General features: G+C 49.2%; 1 protein-coding gene across 5 annotated transcripts in view; it reads right to left on the bottom strand.

Moving 5' to 3' along the window:
- The window catches only part of TET3 (tet methylcytosine dioxygenase 3), a 158,517-nt gene that overhangs the window by 53,653 nt on the left and 80,286 nt on the right, over window positions 1-24,578 (bottom strand). For all 5 annotated transcript variants that reach the window (XM_074940006.1, XM_074940007.1, XM_074940009.1 and 2 more), the window contains one exon: window positions 11,376-14,037. In XM_074940006.1, the coding sequence (XP_074796107.1) occupies window positions 11,376-14,037 (2,662 nt within the window). The remainder of the gene's footprint in view (window positions 1-11,375; window positions 14,038-24,578) is intronic.

A 24,578-nucleotide genomic window follows, 5' to 3' on the forward strand; every position in this document is an offset into this window, starting at 1 on the left:
TTGCCACTGTCCCCCGTGGACAGAGGACATCACTCTCCAGGACAGACAATCCAGCACCGATTCCCCCTTAAAAGCATACAAGGAGCTCAGTTTTATGAGGGTCTCAAGGCATTGAAAGCCACCTCTACCACTGCATCCCACCCCCTGGGGAAGCGCTCAGCAAAGCATTCCCCAACCTCAACGCCAGCAGGACAGGAGTAATAAAACATGGAGGAGTTCTTAAGGCAGCATTTTAACCCTGAAAGACCAGACCCTGCTTTACAACCTCACGCCAGCCCTGAACTGGCCTGCAACAGTCATCACAAACTAAACAGCCCTGCAGCCCCCCAGATGCTACGGGATTTGCATAGGCTGGCTGAGTGCTGTGCATTTTTATGAGCTCTGCGGAGAGCCGATTAGCAGAGAGAGGCACCCTGGCACACAAACCCCCCTGCCCGCCCCAGCCCTCCCTACCCCACCTGCTCCCCTCCAGCTCCCACGCTCGCTGCTATTCAGCCAGCTGGCCTGCCTTGCCCCCTTCATGCTGGCTGCACTTGTCTGCGATTGTCTTGGCTGGATGCTGCCAAGGGAGATGGGCTGCCTTGCACTGTCGCTGAGCTGCTTCAACCACCCCGGAGCCTGAGCGGAGGTTGGCTTGGGGCTGAAGGGGCAGGATGGCAGCTCGCTCAGGGCTGGATTCTGATCTCAGACTGGTGTAACTCTGGTGGAACTGCACGGATTCCAACAGTGGTGACGCTGGATTGACAACGGGGTAACGGAGACCCGAATCCAGCTCCGAAGGCATTTAAAACACTCCCCATTCAGGCAACAGCTCAGTGCAATGGGAGGATGACAAACCATAAGCATTTGGAATTCTCTGTGCGTTGCTCTTTTCCAGATTCTCAGCCCCTCCACCTGGTGCTGTGAAAGGGACCACAAGGCACTGGGGCAGAGGTGTCTGTGTGCTGCTCTCTTCCCCTGGATGAAAAGTTGGTCCTGCCTTCCAGTACACCCTTCACAGGAGTGACCCAGAGGCCCACTGGTGGCTCACAAGTCTGCGTCAGCAACTCTTGTCAGGCCCCGACATACTCATTACATCTAACACACTGGGGTTATCCTGGTTATCCAGAAAGTGTCCTGCAAGGTATCAAATGAAAGCCGGCGATGCACCAAGTCAACAGGGCTTTTGTAAAGGGAAATCACACCTCACCAACCTATTGGAATTGTTTGAGGGTATCAATAAGCACGTGGACAAGGGTGAGCCAGTGGATATAGTGGACTTGGACTTTCAGAAAACCTTTGACAAAATCCCACACCAAAGGCTCTTAAGTAAAGCAAAGCAAATCTTCTCGTGGTTTAGTAATGGTTTAAAACACAGGAAGCAAAGGGGTAAGAATAAATGGTCAATTTTCCCAATGGAAAGTGGTAAATGGCGGGATCTAGACTGGGACCTGTGCTATTCAACATATTCATAGAAGATCTGGAAAAGGGGGTAAACAGTGAGACAGCAAAGTTTGCAGAGGATACAAAATTACTGAGGGTAGGTAAGTCCAAAGCAGACTGCGAAGAGCTATAAAAGGATCTCAAACAACTGGGCAACAAAATGGCAGATGAAATTCAATGTTGATAAGCGCAAAGTAACGCACATTGGAATACATAATCCCAACTATACATAGAAAATGATGGGGTCTAAATTAGCTGTTACCGCTCAAGAAAGATCTTGGAGTCATTGTGGATAGTTCTCTGAAAACATCCACTCAATGTGCAGCTGCAGTCAAATAAGTTAACAGAAGGCTAGGAACCATTAGGAAAGGGATAGATAAAAAGACAGAAAATATCACAAGGCCACTATATAAATCCATGGTATGCCCACATCTTGAATATAGCGTCACATTCTGGTCACTCTATTTCAAAAAAGATATATTAGAATTGGAAAAAGTACAGAGAAGGAAAAAAATGGTTAGGAGTATAGAACAACTTCCATACAAGAAGAGATTTAAAAGACTGGTTTCAGAGTAACAGCCGTGTTAGTCTGTATTTGAAAAAAGAAAAGGAGTACTTGTGGCACCTTAGAGACTAACCAATTTATTTGAGCATAAGCTTTCGTGAGCTACAGCTCACTTCATCGGATGCATACTGTGGAAAGTGTAGAAGATCTTTTTATACACACAAAGCATGAAAAAATACCTCCCCCCACCCCACTCTCCTGCTGGTAATAGTTTATCTAAAGTGATCACTCTCCTTACAATAAGGAGTACTTGTGGCACCTTAGAGTACTTGTGGCTCCTTACAATAAGGAGAGTGATCACTTTAGATAAGCTATTACCAGCAGGAGAGTGGGGTGGAGGGAGGTATTTTTTCATGCTTTGTGTGTATAAAAAGATCTTCTACACTTTCCACAGTATGCATCCGATGAAGTGAGCTGTAGCTCACGAAAGCTTATGCTCAAATAAATTGGTTAGTCTCTAAGGTGCCACAAGTACTCCTTTATTTAAAAGACTGGGATTGTTCATCTTAGAGAAGAGATGACTAATGGGGGAAATGATAGCGATCTATAATGTCATGAATGGTGTGGGAAAAGTAAATAGGCAAGTGTTATTTACCTCTTCACATACCACAAGAGCTAGGGGTCATTTGATTAAACTAATAGGCAGCAGAATTAAAACAAGCAAAGGAAGTACTTCATACTACACACAGTCAACCTGTGGAACTCATTGTCACAGGGTTTAAAAAAAGAACTAGATTAGTTCATGGGAGGATAGGTCCGTCTATGGCTATTAGCCAAGATGGTCAGGGATGCAACTCCATGCTCTGGACGTCCCTAAACCTCTGACTTCCAGAAGCTGGGAGTGGACAACGGGAGTGGATCACTTGATAAATTGCCTTGATCTGTTCATTACCTCTGAAGCACCTGGCACTAGCTGCTGTCAGAAGACAGGATACTGGGCTAGATGGACCATGGGTCTCACGCAGTATGGCTGTTATGTTCTTACTGGTCACTGATATCAGTGTGAAATGTCTGTATTAACTAGGGTGACCAGATGTCCCGATTTTTATAGGGACAGTCCCAATTTTGGGGTCTTTTTCTTATATAGGCTCCTTTTACCCCCCACCCCCGTCCTGATTTTTCACACTTGCTGTCTGGTCACCCTAGTATTAACACTATATGAGGAATCATATTTACTCACTGACATTATGTTTTCAAGTTTGTAACCTAACACAGGGAGAAACAGGTTTTCTTCCCAACAGGAGGGAAAGGAATTATCGCCCTTCCTCTAATGTAAATTAAGCATTGTGAAATCAACACAAAGGACGCCCAATTTGTATGCAAGTCAACAGGAAAAGCCAGGTCATGAAGTCAGCCTAGGAAGACACCAGAGGCTAACGCCACAGGAGGTTGTCTTGGCTCTGGGGTCCAAACAGTGAGTTTGGGGGGAAATATAAGGTGAAGCAAAACGACATTGTGCTAATCACTGAGGAGGTGAAAGGGACAGTATTACGCATCCATGAAATCTAGATCTTGGCTGAAAGGTCACGTTAGGTAAGAAAACTGCTTTAGACAGAAGATCGTAGCCTGATAAAGGTGAATTTTAGTCACTGGACAGCATGTTATACTTTTGTTTTATTTGTAACCATTTCGGTTTGCTTCGTATCACTGACAAGATCTCTCTCTACTAATAAACTTCTTTGTTTTGCCCTAAGCCAATCCCAGTGCTGTAATATCGAAGTAAAGAGTGCATCCTCAGCTGAGCCAACAGGCTAGTGTGCACACCGCCACTTTGGAGACAGCCGACTTGGTAACTTCTGGGGGTGTCCTGGGACAGGGGCTATGGGCTACAGGGAAACTGGAGGGGGTTCAGGACATGAAGTGCACCAAGTGTTACCTTCCAGGCTGGCGGGGTCCTGAGGCGCTGGCTACCACAATGGAGCGTCAGGGAGCCGACACAAGGTTTAGCATCAGCAAACCTCTCTCTCACCGAGGCAGAGGGGCAACAAGGTAATTTACGGTTCTGGAGCCTCCCAAAAAGCATCACAGCACGTTACTCTCGTAGGAGCAGCCCCCGGAAGAGCTAAGCCCCGATTCTCCACTGCTCTGCACTTGGGGTCGTCGTTATACCAGGGCAAAATGGGTGCAAAATGCTGCCACACCAGAACGGTCAAGCAGAACAGAAGCTCTAACACTATTAGAGAGGCAGCGTGTCCTAACCTATTCAGGAGACCCAGGTTCCCATTCCTAGCTCTCTCACTGGAATGCAAGTCACTTCCGAGCTCCCTTCCTCAGTTTCCCTGTAACATGCTGTTGGGGACACCCAGACCTGGGAGCCACTGTGTTTCTTTCCTCCCCACCTCAGCGAAAGTGAGCTTTGCTGGAGATTGGACTGTGTCAGCTCCCAGCCTGTCTGCCTCACCAGCAAACTCCTCAAGGCTCTCCCAGCCCAGCAGGTGACAATCAGTAAACTCCAGCCCCCGAGCTCCTTAGGGAAGTTTCTCTGCAATGCACAGCCCCTACCACTGTACATTCACAGCAGATATTAAGTTCGCTGCTCTTTACGGTAACTGGGGTAAACACACGCTTCCCTTCAAACACAGCCGTGAGGTGGTTTAGAGCCAAAATAAAGTAAGTGTATTACCAAAAAGGGCATAGGTTAAGTGATACCAGGTAGAAAGGGGTTACAAACAAACAGAAGTAAAAATACATTTTCTAATGACTGAGAACTTAAGAAGCTACAGCCTTTGCACAAGGTAGTTTCCTCACCAATTTTCCTACCCCAGCAATGGCTGGCTCGCTTTCAGCCAGGATCCCTGCAGAGGCCAAGGAGTTGGTTTTCCTTGTCTCGTCAGGTGCAGGATAAAGGAAAGTCTTTCTGTGTGCCCTTATACCTCAAAGTCTGCCTTGGTTTCAAGGACTACCTTGCTCCCTTGGGGTTCAGTCTCCTCCAGGGGGTGACTCCAACTGATTACAGCTTTCCAATGCAATGCTTCCTGATGCAACTGTACCGTGTAAAATGTTCTCTCCCTGCAACCTCAGATACAAATGAATAGCCCATTGAATCTGGCCACACCTGGTTTGAGGTGTTGGCCTCTTTCCTTTGTCTTGAGGAAACCTGTTTATCAACTCCCCCTGACACGCCTGGTTTAAACACCTTTTAATCCCAGACCTCAAAGCATAACTTCAGTGAGTATCCATAATTCCACACACAGCATTGTCACCTATATCTCACAATGATATTTCTGACCAGTACATAAGAACGGCCATACTGGGTCAGACCAAAGGTCCATCTAGCCCAGTGTCCTGTCTTCCAACAGTGGCCAATGCCCGGTGCCCCAGAGGGAATGAACAGAACAGGGAATCATTGAGTGATCCATCCCATCGCCCATTCCCAGCTTCTGGCAAACAGAGGCTCGGGACACCATTGCTGCCAACAGCCATTCATGGACCTGTCCTCCGTGAACTTATCTAGTTCTTTTTTGAACCCCGTTATAGTCTTGATGTGTAAACAGCATGCTGTTCATTTTAAAAGGATACCTCAAAAGCAGCGACACTCAGACTGAGGCTTGCAAGATGCAAGTGGCTCTTTAATGGGTCTCTTGGGGCTCTTTGCAGAACACATTAAAACACTGTGTGATTTAATTATTAACCAATCTAAGTTATTAGCCAACTATAGTTGATAAAATAATAATACCTGATCAGACATTTTGCTGTGAGAATGTATAAAAATAGTAAATGAAACCATGAATTCACATGACTCTGGCTCTTCTGGGTCATGCTGATTGCCAATTTGGCTCCTGAACCACTGAGGTCTGAGTAACACTGCTCAAAAGGCATATTTTGTACAGGTGGTACAGTAGTGTGCAGCATTTGAACATGGGGGCTATGGTTGCATTCTCCCCATCTGTAAAATGGGGCAAACAATACCGACCCCCCCCTCTGCAAAGCACTTGGAGATCTACTGTTATTACAGAGCTCACAGATCCCCCTGTAGTTCCAGAGGGAGCAGGCTGTAGCTTTTAGAGCAGCAGATCAGGGGTTCTAGCCCAAAGTAAACAGGGCAAAGGGCTGGAGGGAAAAGAGCTGACAGAAGAACCCAAGGACTGGCTAGTATACATATGCCACAGCTTTGGATCTTGGCAGCACCCATGAGCATAAGCCATGTGGTCAGGGTATGGGAGAGCAAGTAATTACATACATTATCATTATTTCTCCAGCTAAGTCAATTTGTTAACCAGGGTGGGACTCTGCAGCTCAGACGGAGACCACAGTAACTTGTACACCTGCCACCTTCAACTGGATCTGCTCCTGCTTCATGGCTTTGTGAATAGTGCTGCTGGGACTGGTGGAGACAGGGCTTGGTTAGAATGAACACTGGGGGCGGGAGAGGTGTAATAGAGGCTGCCGGACATAGGCAGACCCTGTGGTTCTCTCTGCCTCTCTAGCTCTCCAGCCTGCACTGCCTAGGGTCACCATGCAGGATCTCCCTAATTCATGGGAGGGATGCTCCAGTCGTATGAAAACAGAGGCTGCTGTACTTTAAAGCAGTGGTTTTCAAACTTTTTTTTCTGGTCACCGAGTTGAAGAAAATTGTTGATGCCCGTGACCCAACGGAGCTGGGGATGAGGGGTTTGGGGTGTGCAAGGGGCTCAGGGCTGGGGCAGAGGGTTGGGGTATGGGGGTGAGGACTGCGGGGTGGGGCCGGGAATGAGGGGGCTCAGGGCTGGGGCAGGGGATTGAGGTGCGGGAGGGGGTCAGGGCTCTGGGCTAGGGGTGGGGATGAGGGGCTTAGGGTGCAGGAAGGGGCTCCAGGTTTGAGGGGGCTCGGGGCTAGGGTGCGGGGTTGGGGTGTGGGCTTACCTCAGGTGGCTCCCGGTCAGGGGCGCAATGGGGGTGCAGAGGCAGGCTTCCTGCCTGGCCTGGCACCACAGACTGCGCTGTGCCCCGGAAGCGGCCAGCAGCAGGTCTGGCTCCTAGGCGGAGGCACACAAGCGACTCCGGGCAGCTCTCACCCGCAGGCACCTCCCCGCCAGCTCCCGTTGGCCAGGAACCGGCCAATGGGCATGCAGAGCCGGTGCTCGGGGCGGGGGGAAGAAGCACGCGGAGCCTCGTGACCCCCCTGCCTAGGAGCCAGACCTGCTGCTGACTGCTTCCAGGGCACAGCACGGTGTCGGAAAAAGGTAGGGACTAGCCTGCCTTAGCCGGGCAGCGCTGCTGATGAGACTTTTAATGGCCCGGTGAGCGGTGCCGACCAGAGCCACCGTGACCCAGTGCCTTACATTCCGCAAGCCAATACTGGGTCGTGACCCAGAGTTTGAAAACCACTGCTTTAAAGGAATAGTCAATGGGGTTTCCCACACTGGCTCTAGCACTGGGGAGAAAAGGGGACATCACCATGACTGGGAAGCAACTAGAGGATCAACTGATCTCAGAGGACTGCAGACGTTTGGAAGATTTAGGGCCAGGGAAGACAATCAGCATCTTTTCTTGGAATTCCATGGGGTATGGATCAGCCCTTTAGAGAGCTGGTTATCCAAGGTGGAACAGCTGGTACCATTAACTGAACCCTGTTCAGACTGTGATCTCACAGAGAACTTGCTGGGCCAAGAGAATTAATGGACCTCTTCTGGGGATTCTAGGGAGACTGGAGGGCTTAGGACGTTTGCTAATCAGGGAAGAAAGTGGGCATCCTGATCCAAAGTCCATGGAAATCAGATTCCCATTAACGTCAACGGGCTTTGGATAAAACTCAGCACGAGCTTGCCAACCTCAGAGAGCCTAGAGAACTCACTCTCCAAGCAGGGAACTTGCAGTCTGGTTAACAGCACTTTCTTTGGGGCTTTAGTGAGCAGAGAAGGCTCCTTAGTTAGGCAGGGGTTTGCCGTTGGGTTGTTTTTTCTTTCCCACTCCTCCCCAGCCCTAATTTTTATTCCCATCATGTCTAACTGGCCCCATGCCAAGGAAAGGAGAAAGCAAATCTCAGCTGGGCTGCAGGCGTCCAGACAGAGATCAATAAGTGACAAACAGAGGAGTCTGATTTTATTAGTCTAACAGCAGAGACACCTAATAAAGTACCAAGTCCCGACTCCTACTTAATTGCTTTTTCTTTCTTTCTTTTCCTGCCCAAAATAAGCCAAATCTTTCCTGGCACTGGAGGCAAAACTCAAACACGATGAAAGTTTCAACCAACTCCACAAATGCTGGGAGTTTCTTTGTATTTCTTTGGTGTCATTTGGTACAATCACCGCTTTAAATTTACAAGCCAATAAATAAATAGACGACTGCTCATAAAAGCTCAGTTTTTGTTTGGCCAGAAGCCAGCTCCCAATCAAACATGGGGTCTCCTTTTTGTGGCCCCTCTGTTGTTTCCAATACACCCCAAATTCTTTCCTTAGCTTTTCTATGCGAGCACAACGTTGGTGAAAACACCCCGCCTATTTAAAGCCTCAGGGGGTAGGCGGAGCCTATCAGACAAGAAGGCCCACCCTCTCCGGTGAGGGAGGGGGCCACAGGACTCCAATTTAACTGCGGACAGGGGACATAAAATTAAAAAACAAGGATGGGGCCTGAAGATGTATGAGCAGGAGTGTTGTAAGCAAGACACGAAGAAATTCTTCTGCTCTACTTTGCGCTGATTAGGCCTCAACTGGAGTAGTGTGTCCAGTTCTGGGCGCCACGTTTCAGGAAAGATGTGGACAAATTGGGGAGAGTCCAGAGAAGAGCAACAAAAATGATTAAAGGTCTAGAAAACATGACCTATGAAGGAAGACTGAAAAAATTGGATTTGTTTAGTCTGGAAAAGAGAAGACTGAGAGGGGACATGATAACAGTTTTCAAGTACATAAAAGGTTGTTTCAAGGAGGAGAGAGAAGAATTGTTCTTTTTAACCGCTGAGGATAGGACAAGAAGCAATGGGTTTAAATCGCAGCAAGGGAGGTTTAGATTGGACATTAGGAAAAACTTCCTGTCAGGGTGGTTCAGCACTGGAATAAATTGTCTAGGGAGGTTGTGGAATCTCCATCATTGGAGATTTTTAAGAGCAGGTTAGACAAACACCTGTCAGTGATGGTCTAGATAATACTTAGTCCTGTCATGAGTGCAGGGGACTGGACTATATGACCTCTCGAGGTCCCTTCCAGTCCTAGGATTCTATGATGATCCAGGGTCAAAGCAAGGGATCCAGAGAGGGACACCATGCAGAGAACCTCCAACTGCACCCACTGCCCTGAGGAGGAGTTAGTGTACATCCCCCAAAGGAACTCTGCCTGGACTTGTGAATGGACAAGGGCCAGAAAAAGGCCCCGAAAATGCAGAGAACCCACCTCTCCCTAGCCAGCCTCCTTCCTCCTGGACTGAAGGACAGGCTGGAGAATGAGCATCGCGGTTTGTCCGCAGAGCAGGTACAACACAGACAGCTTTCCCAAACGTGCCCCTGATCCCGAGGGATCCCCCTTGTAGGGTGACAAAAGAGTTCAGGTAGCACTGTTGCAAATGCCCATACAGGGCCTAATCCGAAGGCCACAGGAGTCTTTCAATCGATTTCAATGAGATTTAATTGAAATCTTTACAGGGACATGGTCCAGTGATTTATACCCTAAAATATAGGTTTCTCTGCCGCAGGAAAGAGTCACAAAAATGCACAGCCCCAAAACTTTCAAAAAGATCCTCTAATTCTAGGGACCTCCGTTTCTGGATGCTCCATTTGAAACAACTCAAAGGGGCCTGATTTCAGAGCGACTGCGCACCCACATCTCTAAGTGACATCTGTCTCTACTGCAGCCAGGTGTGAGGCTCCTCTCCCGGGGAGACTGATTCATGCTACCTAGGATTGTGCGCTAAAAACAGCAGTGTGGGCGGCAGCTCTACCTCGCAATCCCCTGGATCTGAGCGAGGTGGCAAAAGCCTGAGTCTCTCCAGGAGCCCCACTAACTAGTGCAAGTCTGTCAGTCCAGGCCTGGAGGCTGGCTCCCAGCTGCAATGTAGACATACCCTACGGGAGCTGCAAAACCTCGGTCCTTCTGAAAATCAGCCCCTAAGGCCTGGTGGGAATTGGCGTAGTGCCCTTGACTCCAGTGGTGCTGTATCGATTTACATCAGCTGAGAAGCTAACGTATGTCCCTAAAATCTGACACTCAAAACAGAGGCACCAAATATTAGAGGCTGTTTTTGAAAATTTGGCCCCTCTCCGAATAGAATTGTTTTGTGATTTCTTTATTCTCCATTTCAACAAAACCAGGCATTTTCGTTGGGATGAAATTTAAACATTCCTGACAGCGTTAGAAACCCCAACACTGCAGCTTGACACCAGTGAAGGAGATCCATACAGTAAAACTGCCTATCAACAGAGGCATGGCGATGGCTCAACTTCCGCCACCCATAAGGACAGAAGAACAAAAATGCAAAAAGAAATGGGAGAAAAATTAAAGTTGAAATGCAAGCACATTGAGGCAGGGACTGGCAGTTGTTATAAGTTTGTACAATACCAGGCACAGCAGGGCCTGAATGGGCATTACCCCAATATACATGTTAGAATAGAATAATAAAATGAGTTGAAAAATTCTTTCAGTTTTCATAATCTGAGGTATTATAATTAACATAAATAGAGATTTCCTTTTAAAGATATAATTTGATTTTAGTAATATACCATTAGGAATATATGCATGTAGAATCATAGGTTAGAAGGGACCGCCAGGGTCATCTAGTCTAACCCCCTGCCAAGATGCAGCATTTGTTGCATCTGTCCATGGTTCTCAACCTGTTTACCATTGTGGGCTGCATCCAGTACTACCTATATGGCCCTGAGATGTCACATGGGCCGCAGCTGTGTGCTGATTGGGCCACAAGTGGCCCACGGGCTGAGAACCACTGAACCATTCAAGATAGACGGCACATCTCTCTCTCTCTCATACCTATTCTGCTACTGATGTGGAATCTTTAGCAGTGAGCTCACACACGCACTTCCCCCTCCTCCCCTCCCCCCACAGTTCAATTTTTTTTTGCAGTTCACCTTAAAATAATTGCAATGGATTCCAGCATATCCCACAAATCCTGATTGGGAAAACAATCCCTGATCATCACTTCCCAGCTTTATTTTGTCCAGGATACTTACAAAGATGCTCAACTCCTTGTATATTTCCTCCTGTATTGCAAACCTGTTCACTTATTTTTCGCATCAGAGTGAAATTCATCCTTTGTGCAGAGCATCAACACAAGACCCTACGTACCACTCCAATCCAATTAATCCTCAAAGGAGTGGTGCAAAGGGCCTCACGTGGGCTCTCTGTACAGGGGTGAACACACACACACCCACCCCTTCTGCAGTCTTTATTTAGCTCAAACCCCCCCCCACAGCCTAGCAGATCCCGAATCAGGCCCTTGTAAGCCATGGAGAAGCAGCTTCACTTACCCACGCAGTCGCAAGTGGGGAATTCCGCTTGAGCCCGCTTGGCTGGGGTGTCCAATAAACTTTTCGTTGGCGTATCCAGGTATTTCAAAGGAGATTCCAAAAATCCACTGAGGGTTGGCGTGAACGGCACGTCGTTCTTGGTCGGGGTCCCATCCAGGTAAGCGGCATCCGCGTTTTGGTTTTCCTCGGAGTAAAAGCAGGTGGTTGACACCACGGTGATAGCACCAGAAGATTCGATTTTAATCTGCTTGGGGGACCTAGCTGCAAAGGGGTTCTCAAAATGCTGCCCCATCCCGGGCGACAGCGAAAAGCCTTTGGATCCCACTTCGGGAGCTTCGGCCAGGGGCGGCACTCCATCTTCGGCAGCCGGCACTTGGAGGGTTGAATCTGAGCCCCCTGGCAGTTCTGGAGAGTGGCTCAGAGAAGACGACTGGTGGGAGAGAGGCTGGGAGGGCGGACCATCAGCGAGCGGAGCCGGGAGGTCAGAATTCTGCAGGCTGAAATTTTCCCCAAACTCCGCCTCGAACTGCCGGATCAGCTCCTCCAGCTTGTCATCCACCATGAGTGAGTTCTGGGCCGGCAGCGGGGCCGGCAGGTTTAAGGGCTTGTGGGGAGCTTGGTCCTGCCTGTCGCCGGAGGGAACAGCAGAGCAGCAAGGCGCATAGCTGGAGACGGGAGTGCCGGGCGGGGCAGGGCGGCACGCAAAGTTCTGGTGAAGGTGATGCTGGAGGTTTTCCTCTGGGCTCCCTTGGCTGAGAGCGCCTGTTTCCTGAGTGTTGGGAGCCTGGCTTCTGTCGTCCAGCTGCTTTTGCAGCTGAGACCGTGCAGCGGAGCTGGGTGTGAATAGTGCAAGAGGCGGGAGCTTGACAGGGGTGCCGGGGAGAGGCTGCTCAGTCTGCATCTCTTCCGTCGGGAGCTGAGTGGCGGCAGCTGAGTGAAATCCTTCCAAGCTAATTTGCCTCAGGGGCAGGAACAGTGGTTGTGAATCCTTCTGCTTGGACTTCTTGATCTGGACTTGCTTCCGGAGTGGCTTGACTTGGGAGGGTTTGTCGGGCTGAATTTTCTTCTTCTTCTCTTTGGCCTGCTTTTCAGATGGCTTCGGAAGCAGGGCCTGAGAGCCGGGAGCCCACCAGTTGGGCAGCTGGTCCTGTGGGCCCGGCTGGGCCAGGTTCTGGTCCAGGAAGAGATTGCGCTTATGATGGAGGTGCTGCTGCAGCACCATTTGGGTCTTCTTATGGAAGTCCGTTTCTTGCAGCAGCTGTGACAAGTGCTGGCTGGGGGCCAGCTTGGGATGACCACCCCCGGCTTCCTTCTTCAGAGCCGGGACCAGCGGCTCTTGCTTCGGCTTGACGGCTTTGACCTTGTTGGGCATTGCTTCAGGCCTCTTAAACACCGACTTGATGTAATCATTGGCGCTGCCCAGCAGCTGCTCCAGCTCAGCCATCGGGTCACTCACCAAGGAGGCGGGCAGGTCGGAGCTCAGCATCCACAAGTTGTTTTTCGGCTTGGGTTCTTCATCCCACGGCTCAGAAAATTCCAGTTTCTGGGGGGTGGAGGTGAAATTGGGGAAGAGGCCCGCAGGCTCCCGGGGGGTGCTGGGTTCGAGGATATACTGGGGGTCCGCCGGCTGCCAAGAGGACTGCCTCAGGGCCCGAGACGTCTGGAGCACACTGTGTCCACTGTAGGGTTGTGCGTTCTGGCTCTGGTACTGTTCGTTGCTGGATGAGGGTAGCACCGGGGGTTCGTCTGGGCTGAAGGGGGATGAACAGACCAGCTGCTCCTTGGAGGCGAACGACACAGATGGCAGGGGGCTGCCAGGAGTGGCTGGAGTCACCCTGGCCGGCGGCGGGAGAGCGGATGACAGCTGGGTGAGGGCTTCTATGGCGATGGCTGTCTGGAGGCTAATGTTCTTCTCCTTGGCAATGTTCAGTGCACTTTGGGAAAAGGGGAGGCCATCTGAAGGGCATGGCTTAAGCGTCTCCACCACGGCAGGCACCTGATTGGGAGTAGCACCTTTGTCTAAGGGCTGGTGGTGGGCGTCGCTGAGATGTTGGGATGGGCAGGTCTGCCCCTCCCCAAGGGCCGACTTGATCTTCTGCTCCAGCCACTCCAGGTAGTCGGGACACTCGGGGCCGTCACAGTTGCAGTTGGGGGGCTTCATGCCATGCTTGGCCAGGGTGAGGGCAGCCTTCAGGGCGTTCAGATCCTCGCCTCCGGGGACGCTGTCGGGCTGGGGGAGCCCTGGGTTGCCCGCCCCTCCCCGGCTCATCTCCAAGTTGAATTTCTCATACAGCTGCGTGCTCAGCAGCGACGGGGACCCGGCAGCTGGCATTCCATAGGAAGACATGGCCTCGGCCACGGCGGAGAAGGCCACCAGGTTCCGAGCGTCCTCCAGGTTTGCATCGTTGGCGGCGTCCCCCCGGCCCGGGGCCGGAGCGCTCTCCCATTTGGCTTTCTCGCTGGAGTGCCGGGTGACAGGCTGGCTGGCAAGCCAGTCGTCCGTTTCCATTAGCAGGGCACTTCCCCCAGCCTGCTGGCTCCCCCCATTCACCAGGCTGGGCCCGCTTCCTTCGTTCAACCTTCTTTCTTCAACATAGTTAATTGGCCCTTCTTCCATTTGGCCTGTTTTGGGTCCATCAACTGGGTTGCCCTCCGAACCTGTCTGAGAGAATGGAGAAAAGCAGAGGGTAAATAGCCACGTAGCCACCCTGGCACCCCCAGACCATCCCTCTTTTAGGGTGAAATCTGCTCCTCCTCCCCCATAGAGGGTCAGCAGGAGGCCAAAGCACCACCTGAGTGGTACCAATAATGGGCGTGCTGGAGTAGAGCGGACGCCAGCTTTTTAATCATAGTGTCACCTGAGGCCTTGGCTGCCTGTAAACTTGCACTGGTTCTGTTAAACCGGTGCAAACCCCCCTGTGGATGCTCTTATTCCGCTTTATTTCACCTTGCCTGACAAAGATTTCCAATCGACTTAATCTAGACTGGAACAAGCCGGGTTTGAACAGAAATCAGAGCATCCACGCAGCATTTGGCATCAGTTTAACCACACTGGTTTAGGCTAAACAGGTGCAACTCTGTGTGTGGACAAGCCCCTAACATGCTCCCAGCAAGTCTATGGCACATGGGTTAAAACGCCAGTCCCTTGTCTACATTAGCGCTCCCAGATGCACCTGTGGTAGCAACAATGGGAAATGTTAAAAATCTAATGAAGACTGGGCGTCTGACTGGGATCTTCCCAGGAGCAAGGGGCATACCTCGCTAGGCCATCCCAGCGAGCAAACCCTTTAAAAGGCACAAGCCTCACTCACCTTCCCTTGCTCCTTTTGTTCCTTTCCTCACTGATTCTAGCCCTGAAAGATACCTGCTTGGATCTCTTTCTGCCTCTCTGTTTCCTTTTCCTCTGCTCCGTCTGTTTTCCCCTCTCTGCCTCTGTCACTCAGCTCTGGGAAACGTTATCACAGAATCGGAAAAGTTAGAGACCGGAAATAGCTATCACTGTGGGTCAGCTAGTCCATCTCTCAGAGGCCAGGTGCGGCTCCCTCTGGACTCTTTTCAAGTGCTTTTCTACCTCTGGCTGGAGGGTGGCTTGCAAATCCCCAGTGTCTGCTCTTTACCTCCACTCTCCATGGGGTGGTGAGTGAAACCGACTGAATGGAAGTGACTAGATTACTTTCAGGGCGATGGTGGATTGGGCTCACAATGAAGATTTACAACTGATGTGGAACAAGTTAGGAGGGTCTCTGCCCCAGTGCCTGATAGACAGGGGCCATGTCACAAAAATCGCCACCAGAGCCCGTACCAACTGGCTCCTTTGTTAGCAGCCTCGGCAGAAGAATCCAACGGGCCGTACAGAGTGAACTTCCAGGCTAAGGTCGGCAGTTCTGATCAAAGCGTGGACAAAAGGGAGAGGTTTGAGCATGTAGGTCAAGAGGCTGCGCTCGGTTTGACCTCAACTCTAGACCTAGCTGGGAAATCTGTTTCTGCTGCTGTGGTCAGCGCCTTGTGTGTGATATGTGTGAAAGTCCAGACGAAAGCCAGCGGAGTCTCCGAGTGGGCTGGTTTATTGCAAGTGGAAGCAGCATAAACAAGTGTCAGCTCACAAGCCCAGAGCACCGGCATGCAGCATTCCAGCATCACAGGCCTCCTAGCTACATCAATCACAGTACCTGCACAGCTGGCCCTGGGGCAGGGACACAGACAGCCTGAGGGTGATGCAGTATATTGGGTAGAGGACGTTTTAAGTCTGCTATACAGTCAGTCTCCGGGAGAGGTGGTTGGAGGGTAGCTCCATAAAGGCAACGCAAGCAGCGTATAATACTCTGCACTTACACGGCACTTTTCGTCAGCAGACCTCAAAGCATTTGTAAGCGTTCTTACCTCCAGTTTACAGATGGGCAACTGAGGCACGGAGAGATTAAGTGACTTTCCATAGGGAGTCAGAGTCAGGAATGGAAACAAGATCTCCTGAGAGATCTATGGCCTAGCAGATAGATCACTGGTGTATGACTCAGAAGACCAGGGTTCTATTCCCGCCACTGGCCTACTAGACGACCTTGCGCAAGTTACTTCGCTGCTCCGTGCCTCGGTTTCCCCATCTAAACACAAGGCTGATAATACTGACCTGCTCTGCAGAGTGGTTTGCGATCTACTGATGAAAAGCAATACATGCATTATTGTAATGCCCAGACATGCTCTATAACACCACAACGACTCTTAATGCTCACCTCAATTAACCCTCATTATACCCTTAGTTGGTAAGTGTCATTGTCTCCACATTACAGATGGGCAAACTGAGGCACAGCCCCAAAGCCTACATTTCCACTCATTCTGGCTGCTTGATTTTTTGTGGGGGGCCCAATCTGCAACACTTGCAGCCTGATTTTCAGAGGTGCTGAGCACCTGCCGCTCCCAGTGACTTCAACTGGAGCGCTGGGTGGTCGGCACCTCTGAAAACCAGGCTGTAGGTATCCCATGTTGGGCACTTAAAAGCGAAAGCACTCAAAATTAGTGGCCACTGCTAAGTGATCTGGCCAAGGCCACACAGGAAGTCAGTGGCAGAGGTGGGAAATGAACCAGGGCAGTCCCTACCTACTGGACCACAGCTTCCATTGCGCAAGCACCCAGAGCTCTTTCTAGATTGTGCATATACATACGGATTACCCACTGTCTATAGACATACAGCTCACCCATTCATTACTGGAATACAGCCACCTCTACCCAAGGGAGGCTAAAATGCACTGTTTCCAGAGGGGAAGTTGAGGATGAACTTTTGCTATTGAAACGACAAGGGGATTTTTCCAGAGGCTCAAAACAGTCCCCCAGGATATCAAGTCTCACTGTAATAACCCCTCCTATTGCAGAAAGCATCACGCAATCCCCACAGCAATTCCAAGAAGCAGAGCCTTTGGTTAGTGTGCCCGCTAACTGTAATTTACAAGCCCAATTTGGGGGGCGAAATGCATGCTAATACAAGGGGATCGATTTCACCTCTTCATGCAGATGTATAGCTTCCATTCTTTGTCTCTGGGCTGAGCTGTGTCAGTTTAACCTCGCTTCTACCAACGTCACTTAGATCAATTAGGGATGGGTTTAAGCTAAACCAAATTAACAGCGTCTACACAGGGTTTTGCACCAGTTTGAGTAAACCACTTTAAACAGCAATAAAAGTTAAACTGATGCTACTTGTGTGTGTGTGCAGACAAGGCCTCACCTGGTGCAAATTTGCATGCAGACAACCCCGAACTTTATCTATGGTGCCCCTCCCCTAGCATCTGCCTGTCATGCGATAAGCACTGATTTCACACGCAACCCTTACATCTCAGCATTAACGATGGAGGAGAATAGGCCCCTTAGGAGATCTGCAGACTGGAGAATGCTATTTTCATGACCCAACATTCCCTTGCCCCTTGGTGCTATTTTTAATCCACTTCGTGGCACATTTAACCAAGGCTGAAAGGAAGTTAGGGGCTGGAGAGGTGGGATGCGAGCTGATATTTTTAGAAGTTTGCTGATAACAGGAGAGCTTCCTGAATGCTAAAAATATAACAACCCTTATTGGAAAAAAAGCAGTGGGGGCTAGAGTGCCCCATCTCCCAAAGTGGTGTGTTTACCAGCACTTGGGGACAAGAATTTTTATATGGCCACCGTCAAACGCAGTAGTTGGAACACCAGATTAATGTACTGTAGGGAGCAGTGCTGAATCGGCTGGGGGACAAACCAGAGAGGACCCATCTGCTCAGAAGTACAATAACTTCCTATGTGATCCTGCAAGGAGTTGAGGAGTTTCTCCTTTGAGATGCATCCGATGAGGTGAGCTGTAGCTCACGAAAGCTTATGCTCAAATAAACTGGTTAGTCTCTCAGGTGCCACTAGTCCTCTTTTCCTTTGAGAAAGCTTTTCCAACACAGCACAAACGACATTTGCAACACTGATGCCACCCACACACTGCCCCCCAGTAAATAAAAAAGTAGACACCAGTAACAAACAAGCAAATCAAATACCTCAAGCAGAGCTTTTTACCCCCAAAAGGGAAAAGTGTCCGATTTCATGAAGTCCACTAGTGCAGCAGTTTTCAACCTTTTTTCATTTGCGGACCCCTAAACATTTTCAAATGGAGGTGGGGCCCCTTTGGAAACCTTAGGCATAGTCTGCGGATCCCCGCGGATCACAGGTTGAAAACCACTGCACTAAGGAGAGTGTTATAAGGACTACTGTTGATTGTGTACGGAAGGTGCTCAAATACAATGGTGATAGGTGGTAGTGTAAAACCAGCTGGATGGATCCCTACTGAAAGGCAAACATATCCCTGTTAATAGACTGATTTTCCCCAAAACATTTCCAAAGAAACTAAAAACAGTTCATTCCACTCAAAATTTGCCGAGGAAGTTTGTGTTATTTTTCATGTAAATGAAATAACGCCCCCACCCCAATCATTTACATTCAAATTGAACATTTTCTTCTCCCTTTTTTCCGCTGGAGTAAAAAGGGGGAGAGAAACCCATACTGAAAACATTTAATTTTGAATCGAATCAAAATGAAATTTGTCCTTTCAACAAAATAACTTTTTTTCCCCCCTGCGGAAAATTCTGTCTTGTTCAAAAAGGAATATTCCTGCCTCCGCCCCCAAAAGAAAAAACTTTCTGACAAAACAATTCTGATGGCTCTAGTGACAATCCAAACCGGTATCTCTGTTGCTGTATTGCCCCAGCACAGCAGCCACTATTGCTGTGAGTTATCAATGAGCTACACGGATTTGGCATCAAAAGTCTCTAGGCTGGGCCCTCTGTTTGGCAAGTGCTCATGTTATGGGGAGCATACAAATCCCAGAAGTGACTCCTAGGAATTACTGTTAAAATGGGGGCGATGTAATGCCCTGGGCTGAATTAAGGCTAAACAAGGCCTATTCCCCCAGTGATTCAAACCACCTTCCCTTTTACCTGGACAGATTTTTCCTACCCCTGGAGCAGATCTACCTCTCCCAGCACTCCTGTTGATGGAGCCTCACCTTGATCCTCTTCCTAAACAGGCGATCTCGGGTGCTGCGCTGCTGATTACCCCTCTGACTCACTGCCCCGGATGCCAGGATTCCCGAGCCTTCCTTAATCCAGCCCTCTGCCATGTAGAGACGATGGTGTGGGCATACCAGGCTGGATCCCAGCATAGAACAGGAAAATCCTTGCAGAGGTTTCAAAGTATGGGGCATGTCTGTACACTTAATCCTTAAGAAATTGATCAGCATTAAGACAGCGGACTCCTACAAGCGGGGTCAGGGAAAGAATGCTAGTGTCACTGTACCCTCCCCAGCCCACTAGCTACAGGCACAGGGCAAACATCTACAGCATGTGCATTTTTATGAAGCCTGAGTAGATCTAGGTGGAAACTGTCTGAAGGCTGATTGCGGTCGGCAGACACTCCACTTGAGTTCAGGCTGGTTTCTAAACTACAGATAAGCATATTGCTGACTACAGAAAAAAGCTGCATAATGGAATACGGGCCACTCCCAGCTAGTCAAGAGACTTTCCTGCCTGAGAAGTCGTTCAAGCTCAGTCCTGCTGGCAAAACGCCTGCTGAGTTCAGTGGGAGTTCTGTCCGAGTAGGTGCCACAAGTTTAGGTCATAAAGGTTTCGGGATATTCTGACATATATAACAAGACCGTATAAGGTTAAACACACACAAACCTGGCATAAATCAGCAAATCTCCACTAACACTGGTGGATCTCTGCTGATCTAAGCTAGCTGAGGCTCTGACTTCAACTTGAAAGGGGCTCAGATTTCAACTTTAAAGGAACAGAGATCTGAGGGTTTGTCTCTCTCTTCAGTACGCTTCAGGAACGCACGTATAGCTTTCCAATACCAACAGCGCTTCAATGAAATGAAATGAAATGAACTGTCTGGAAGCGGTGTACTTCTTCTTGGTACAAGCAACACCTTAGATCTCTCTAACTAAAAGCTTAAATTCTTTTCTATTTTGTTTTTGCAATTTGCTGACTGTGCCCGACAGCCCTTTGCGCAGTCGATTTCACTATTTTTTCATGTGCAATCAGTTAGCAAGGTACAAACCAACTAACTTCAAAGACCCTTATAAACATCCACCAGGGGAAGAGGAAAACCAACCTTGTTAAAAATCCTTTGGCGTGGAAATTTTAAAACAAGATTTCGGGACGTTCAAATTTTAAAGGGGAATAAATGGACATTTTTAAAAATGAATTTAAAAATATGAAGCTGATCATTTCCCTTTAATCAATCATTTTTATAGCCTCTTGTCCGGCAAACCCTTATTCTAAGGAGCAGATGCACTATGGACTGCAAGCTCAAAATGATCAAGAATGCAAAGAATCTCATCTATTATTATTTCTATCATCGTAGCATTTTAGGAACACTGTACAAACACAGAACAAAGACGGCCCCCGCCCCAAACAGCTGATAATTTAAGTGCTGCTTCTTATAAACACCAATATAAGCCCTGACTTGGCCATCCACACTTGGTCAGTAAAATATCTAAGCCCATCCTTAAAGTGACAGAACCCTCCCACTACTATATCCTTCTCCCCAATTTACAGCTGGGGAAACCGAGGTAGAGGGCCCGATCCACTGTGAGCACAAACAGGCACAAGCCTAGCGAAATCAATGTCCGCAGGAGGGTTGAATCTGGTACAGGGAGATCAACGGCTTGGAATCTAGCGGAGTCTTTGATGCAAGTGCTCTCTTTTCCAGGGCGCTGTCCACGAGGGGAAACAGAAATCGCTCCTGCTCCCACATGGAATGACACTCCACAGCCACACAACAGAATCTGGAACACCGAGAGTAATTAGTTCTCTTCTCCAATGGACCCCACTGACCTCAACCAGTGCCTTGAGTCTTACATTTTGTATTTAATATTTGCAGGCCTTACAGTGAAGGGTTTGGGTAGCTGAAGCCCCCTGTGTACTGTAGGTTAGCTGCAGTGGAAACAACTGCTGTGCATGCTTGTAAAGCACTCCTGCTAAGATGCCGTTTACACTACAAGCTAGGGGTGTGACTCCCCTGCTCGTGTACATACACCAGCACTTGCATACCCCCAGCTAGCGCAAGTATAAACAGCCGCATCGCCGCAGTAGGTAGCCTGAATAGCACCATCGGCAGCACGGCTTAGCCATGCCACTTACAAAACCATCAGTTGCAGGTGTGTACACGACCAGGGAAATCACACCTCTAGTTCATAGTGTAGATGGAGCTTAAGCATAATCAAGTCGACAGGGCACTGGAGTGGGAGTCAGGAGATCGGAGTTCTGCCACTGACCCACTGGGTGACCCTGGGCAAGTCATTTCACTTGATGCCTCTGTTTTCCCTCCCACCCTATGGCTGTTTAGAGTGTAAATTTTTGGAAGCAGAGACTGTCCCCTGTTATGATTTACAGTGCCTGACACAACTGGGCCCTGATCCTGATTGTGCCTCTAGATGTTACTGTACAGATGGTAAAAATAAACCTGAAAGGGCCACGTCCTCCAGAGATACAGAGAAATTCTCTCCCCAAAGTAGAGCTTAGTTCTATGTAGCTCTGGAGCATGTAAAATAGTAACCCTCAGCTCTGCTACCAGGAAAGAAAAGGGGACCTCATTGGGCCAGAACTCCATTATATGAGGGCATGTCATTCAGATGAGACCCTAAGGGTATGTCTACACTGCAATAAACCCGCGTGACTAACCAGTGTCAGCTGACGGGCTTGTGGGGCTCAGATTGCAAGGCTATAAAACTGCAGTAGAAACGTTCAAGCTTAAGCTGGAGCCCAAGCTCTGGGACCCTGCGGGGTCTACACTGCAATTTTATAGCTCCAAAGCCCATGTCAGCTGACACAGGCTAGCTGTGGGTGTTTTACTGCTGTGTAGTCATGGAACCAGAGAATCTTAGGACTGGAAGGGACCTCGAGAGGTCGTCTAGTCCAGTCCCCTGCACTGACGGCAGGACTAAGTATTATCTTGACCATCCCCGACAGGTGTTTGTCTAACCTGCTCTTAAATACCTCCAATGATGGAGATTCCACAACCTCCCTAGGCAATTTATTCCAATGCTTTACCACCCTGACAGTTAGGAAATTTTTCCTAATGTCCAACCTAAACCACCCTTGCTGCAATTTAAGCCCACTGCTTCTTGTCCTGTCGTCAGAGGTTGAGGAGAACAATTTTTCTCCCTCCTCCTTTTAACAACCTTCTATGCACTTGAAAACTTATGTCCCCTCATACCTTTACTTTATGTATACAGGTTTCCGAGTAGCAGCCATGTTAGTCTGTATCCGCAAAAAGAAAAGGAAGACTTGTGGCACCTTAGAGACTAACAAATTTATTTGAGCATAAGCTTCCATGAGCTACAGCTCACTTCACGGGATGCACTCACGAAAGCTTATGCTCAAATAGATTTGTTAGTCTCTAAGGTGCCACGAGTCCTCCTTTTCTTTTTATGTATACACTGTATTGTAAATCTGGGTTTAGGTTTGAGACCAACCCCTCCTACCATCTACATGCAAATCTGTCTGACTCTGGTCAGCAAGCACTCAGGTCCAAGTCCTAGGACCCACTGGGGTGTGGGCAGCGAGTGGATCTGAGCCCGAGACCAGCTGAGACTCGGTTCCAAGCCCTGTCATTTTGCAGTGTGGATGCAAGTCAAGCTGCAGACCTGAGTCAGAAGGTCTGCATGGCACAATATGGATGTATTAGCACAGGTGTGAGACCCAGGTCCAGCAACTGTACCACCAGGTTTACGACACAGTGTGGACGCTCCAGCCTGGGCTTGGAAACACTGAGTCCACAAGCTTGGGTCCCACAGACCCCAGTTTATCATGTGGCGTAGACAGACCCTAACTGGCCTGCAACTCCCACGAACCTGACTTTGTTTCACTGTTTATTTAAGGAGCCTAGATACTATGATGATGGGCACAAGCTAAGGGATAAGACATGATGAGAGAGGAGATAACTAAAAGATAAGAGGATGGCTTGCTGGATAATCGGGATTTGATCTGATTGTAATTAGGTTGTAAGCTCCTGAGAGCATGGACAGCAGTGGACCATGCTGTCTGTCAGCAATTAACACATAAAAGTAAATCACCATCATTTGTCTCTATGCGCACATACACACATGAATTCTCCACGGCTCTCTCTGAAGAATACACGGTAAGCAGCAATCCTGCCCGGGTCTGTGGGAGTTGGACTGAGGGAGTCTCCTGGGGCTTTTCCACCTCTGCACGTATCTGACTGCCGGGACATATGGTGGGGAGGGCACATCTGGAGTCAACCAAATACAGTCTGGAAAACAAACAAGAGGAGGCCTAGGCCCCCCGGCCTGAAGTCCTGCCCATCCAGCGCTGTAATCCCCACAGCTTCTCCGACAGTCAAACAGAAACAGCCCAGGGTTTCCACACAAGGGGGTTTTGTGACCTAACATGGTCTCTGAGGCAGACAGTTTTCTTCCCCCTTAATCTCCATATTGTGTTTCTTGCGGCCACTCCGAGAGGAGGATAAGAGTACGAATGCCCCCCCTGCCCAGACAAAGGAAGCACTGCAAAGGCGCCTCCAGCTTAGCATCCCCCCGAGGACTGGCCCATTTTCTCTTTCGCTAGCAGTGTTGTTCCAGTGGGCTGAGCACATGGTTGGCTTCGCTGAAGCGCCCTGTCCTAGCCTCACCCGGGGATTGTCCCTCACAGGGAGAGAGCAACTGAGAATTGCCAACGCAGGCAACAACGGGGGAACGCTGCTGGCATCAGGACTCGGGCACTGAGTCTAACACCAGCGCTGACGATGACTCCTCCTTTAACCTCTAACATTTAATACGTGAACCAGGGATAACAATGCTCACGAGGGAGTTCCGAGGCTGAGGTCTCGTCTACACACAAATCTGCTCTGGTCTAGTTAAACCAATGCAACACCTCTGCACGGGACGATCTTACTTGGATTTAGTTCCAACCTGGTCCTAAAATGAATCAAAATAAGCCTGGATTAAGCTGAAATAAGAGTGTCCACATGGGTGTTTGTGCCATTTAACTAAACCGGTTCAAGGGGTGCCGCTCAGTATGTAGACGATCTCCGCGCGACTTAGCTTGCAGCAATACTCTGTAACTGAAACACAATCTCCACATGCCGAGTGCTATCTCCTGGAAGGGCCAAATCCTGAGGGTCTCAACACAGAGATTAACCCTGATCAGAGAAATAATGAAAACCAGTTTCATTCCACGTGTGGATTTAGAGCCAGGCCGAGCGCCCTGAAAATTTCTTGGCAGGGCACATTTCCCCCGCACTGTCTCTTCGAGGGGGCGAAAGAACCATCCCATCTCATGGCTCGTTCACCCTCAAGCCTCTCTGCCAAGGTGAGGGCCTATTAGTGCCAGAGCAAGTGAGATGACTAAGCCCATTTCACCTACAGTGGAACCATCTTTCCTTCCATCTTGGTACGTCTTTGGCCTGCACGACCACTCCATTGAGTGCTTCCTGAACGCCATCCTCACGCCGCTCCCTGTGAGGTCAGGATTCTCACCCCCATTTCGCATCAGCAATACTGAAGCCTGGAGCGGGGAGGAGACAGAGGCCTTGTCCACATTTAAAAACACCACAGCAGCAGAGTGTTTCAGTGTAGACACTCGCTACACCAATGGGAGAATTCCTCCCATCAGCAGAGGTAATCCACCTCCCCAAGAGATGGTAGCTTGGAAGAATTATTCCGTTGACCTAGTACTG

Source organism: Natator depressus, chromosome 26, assembly GCF_965152275.1.
Source record: "Natator depressus isolate rNatDep1 chromosome 26, rNatDep2.hap1, whole genome shotgun sequence".
Classification (NCBI taxonomy): domain Eukaryota; kingdom Metazoa; phylum Chordata; order Testudines; family Cheloniidae; genus Natator; species Natator depressus.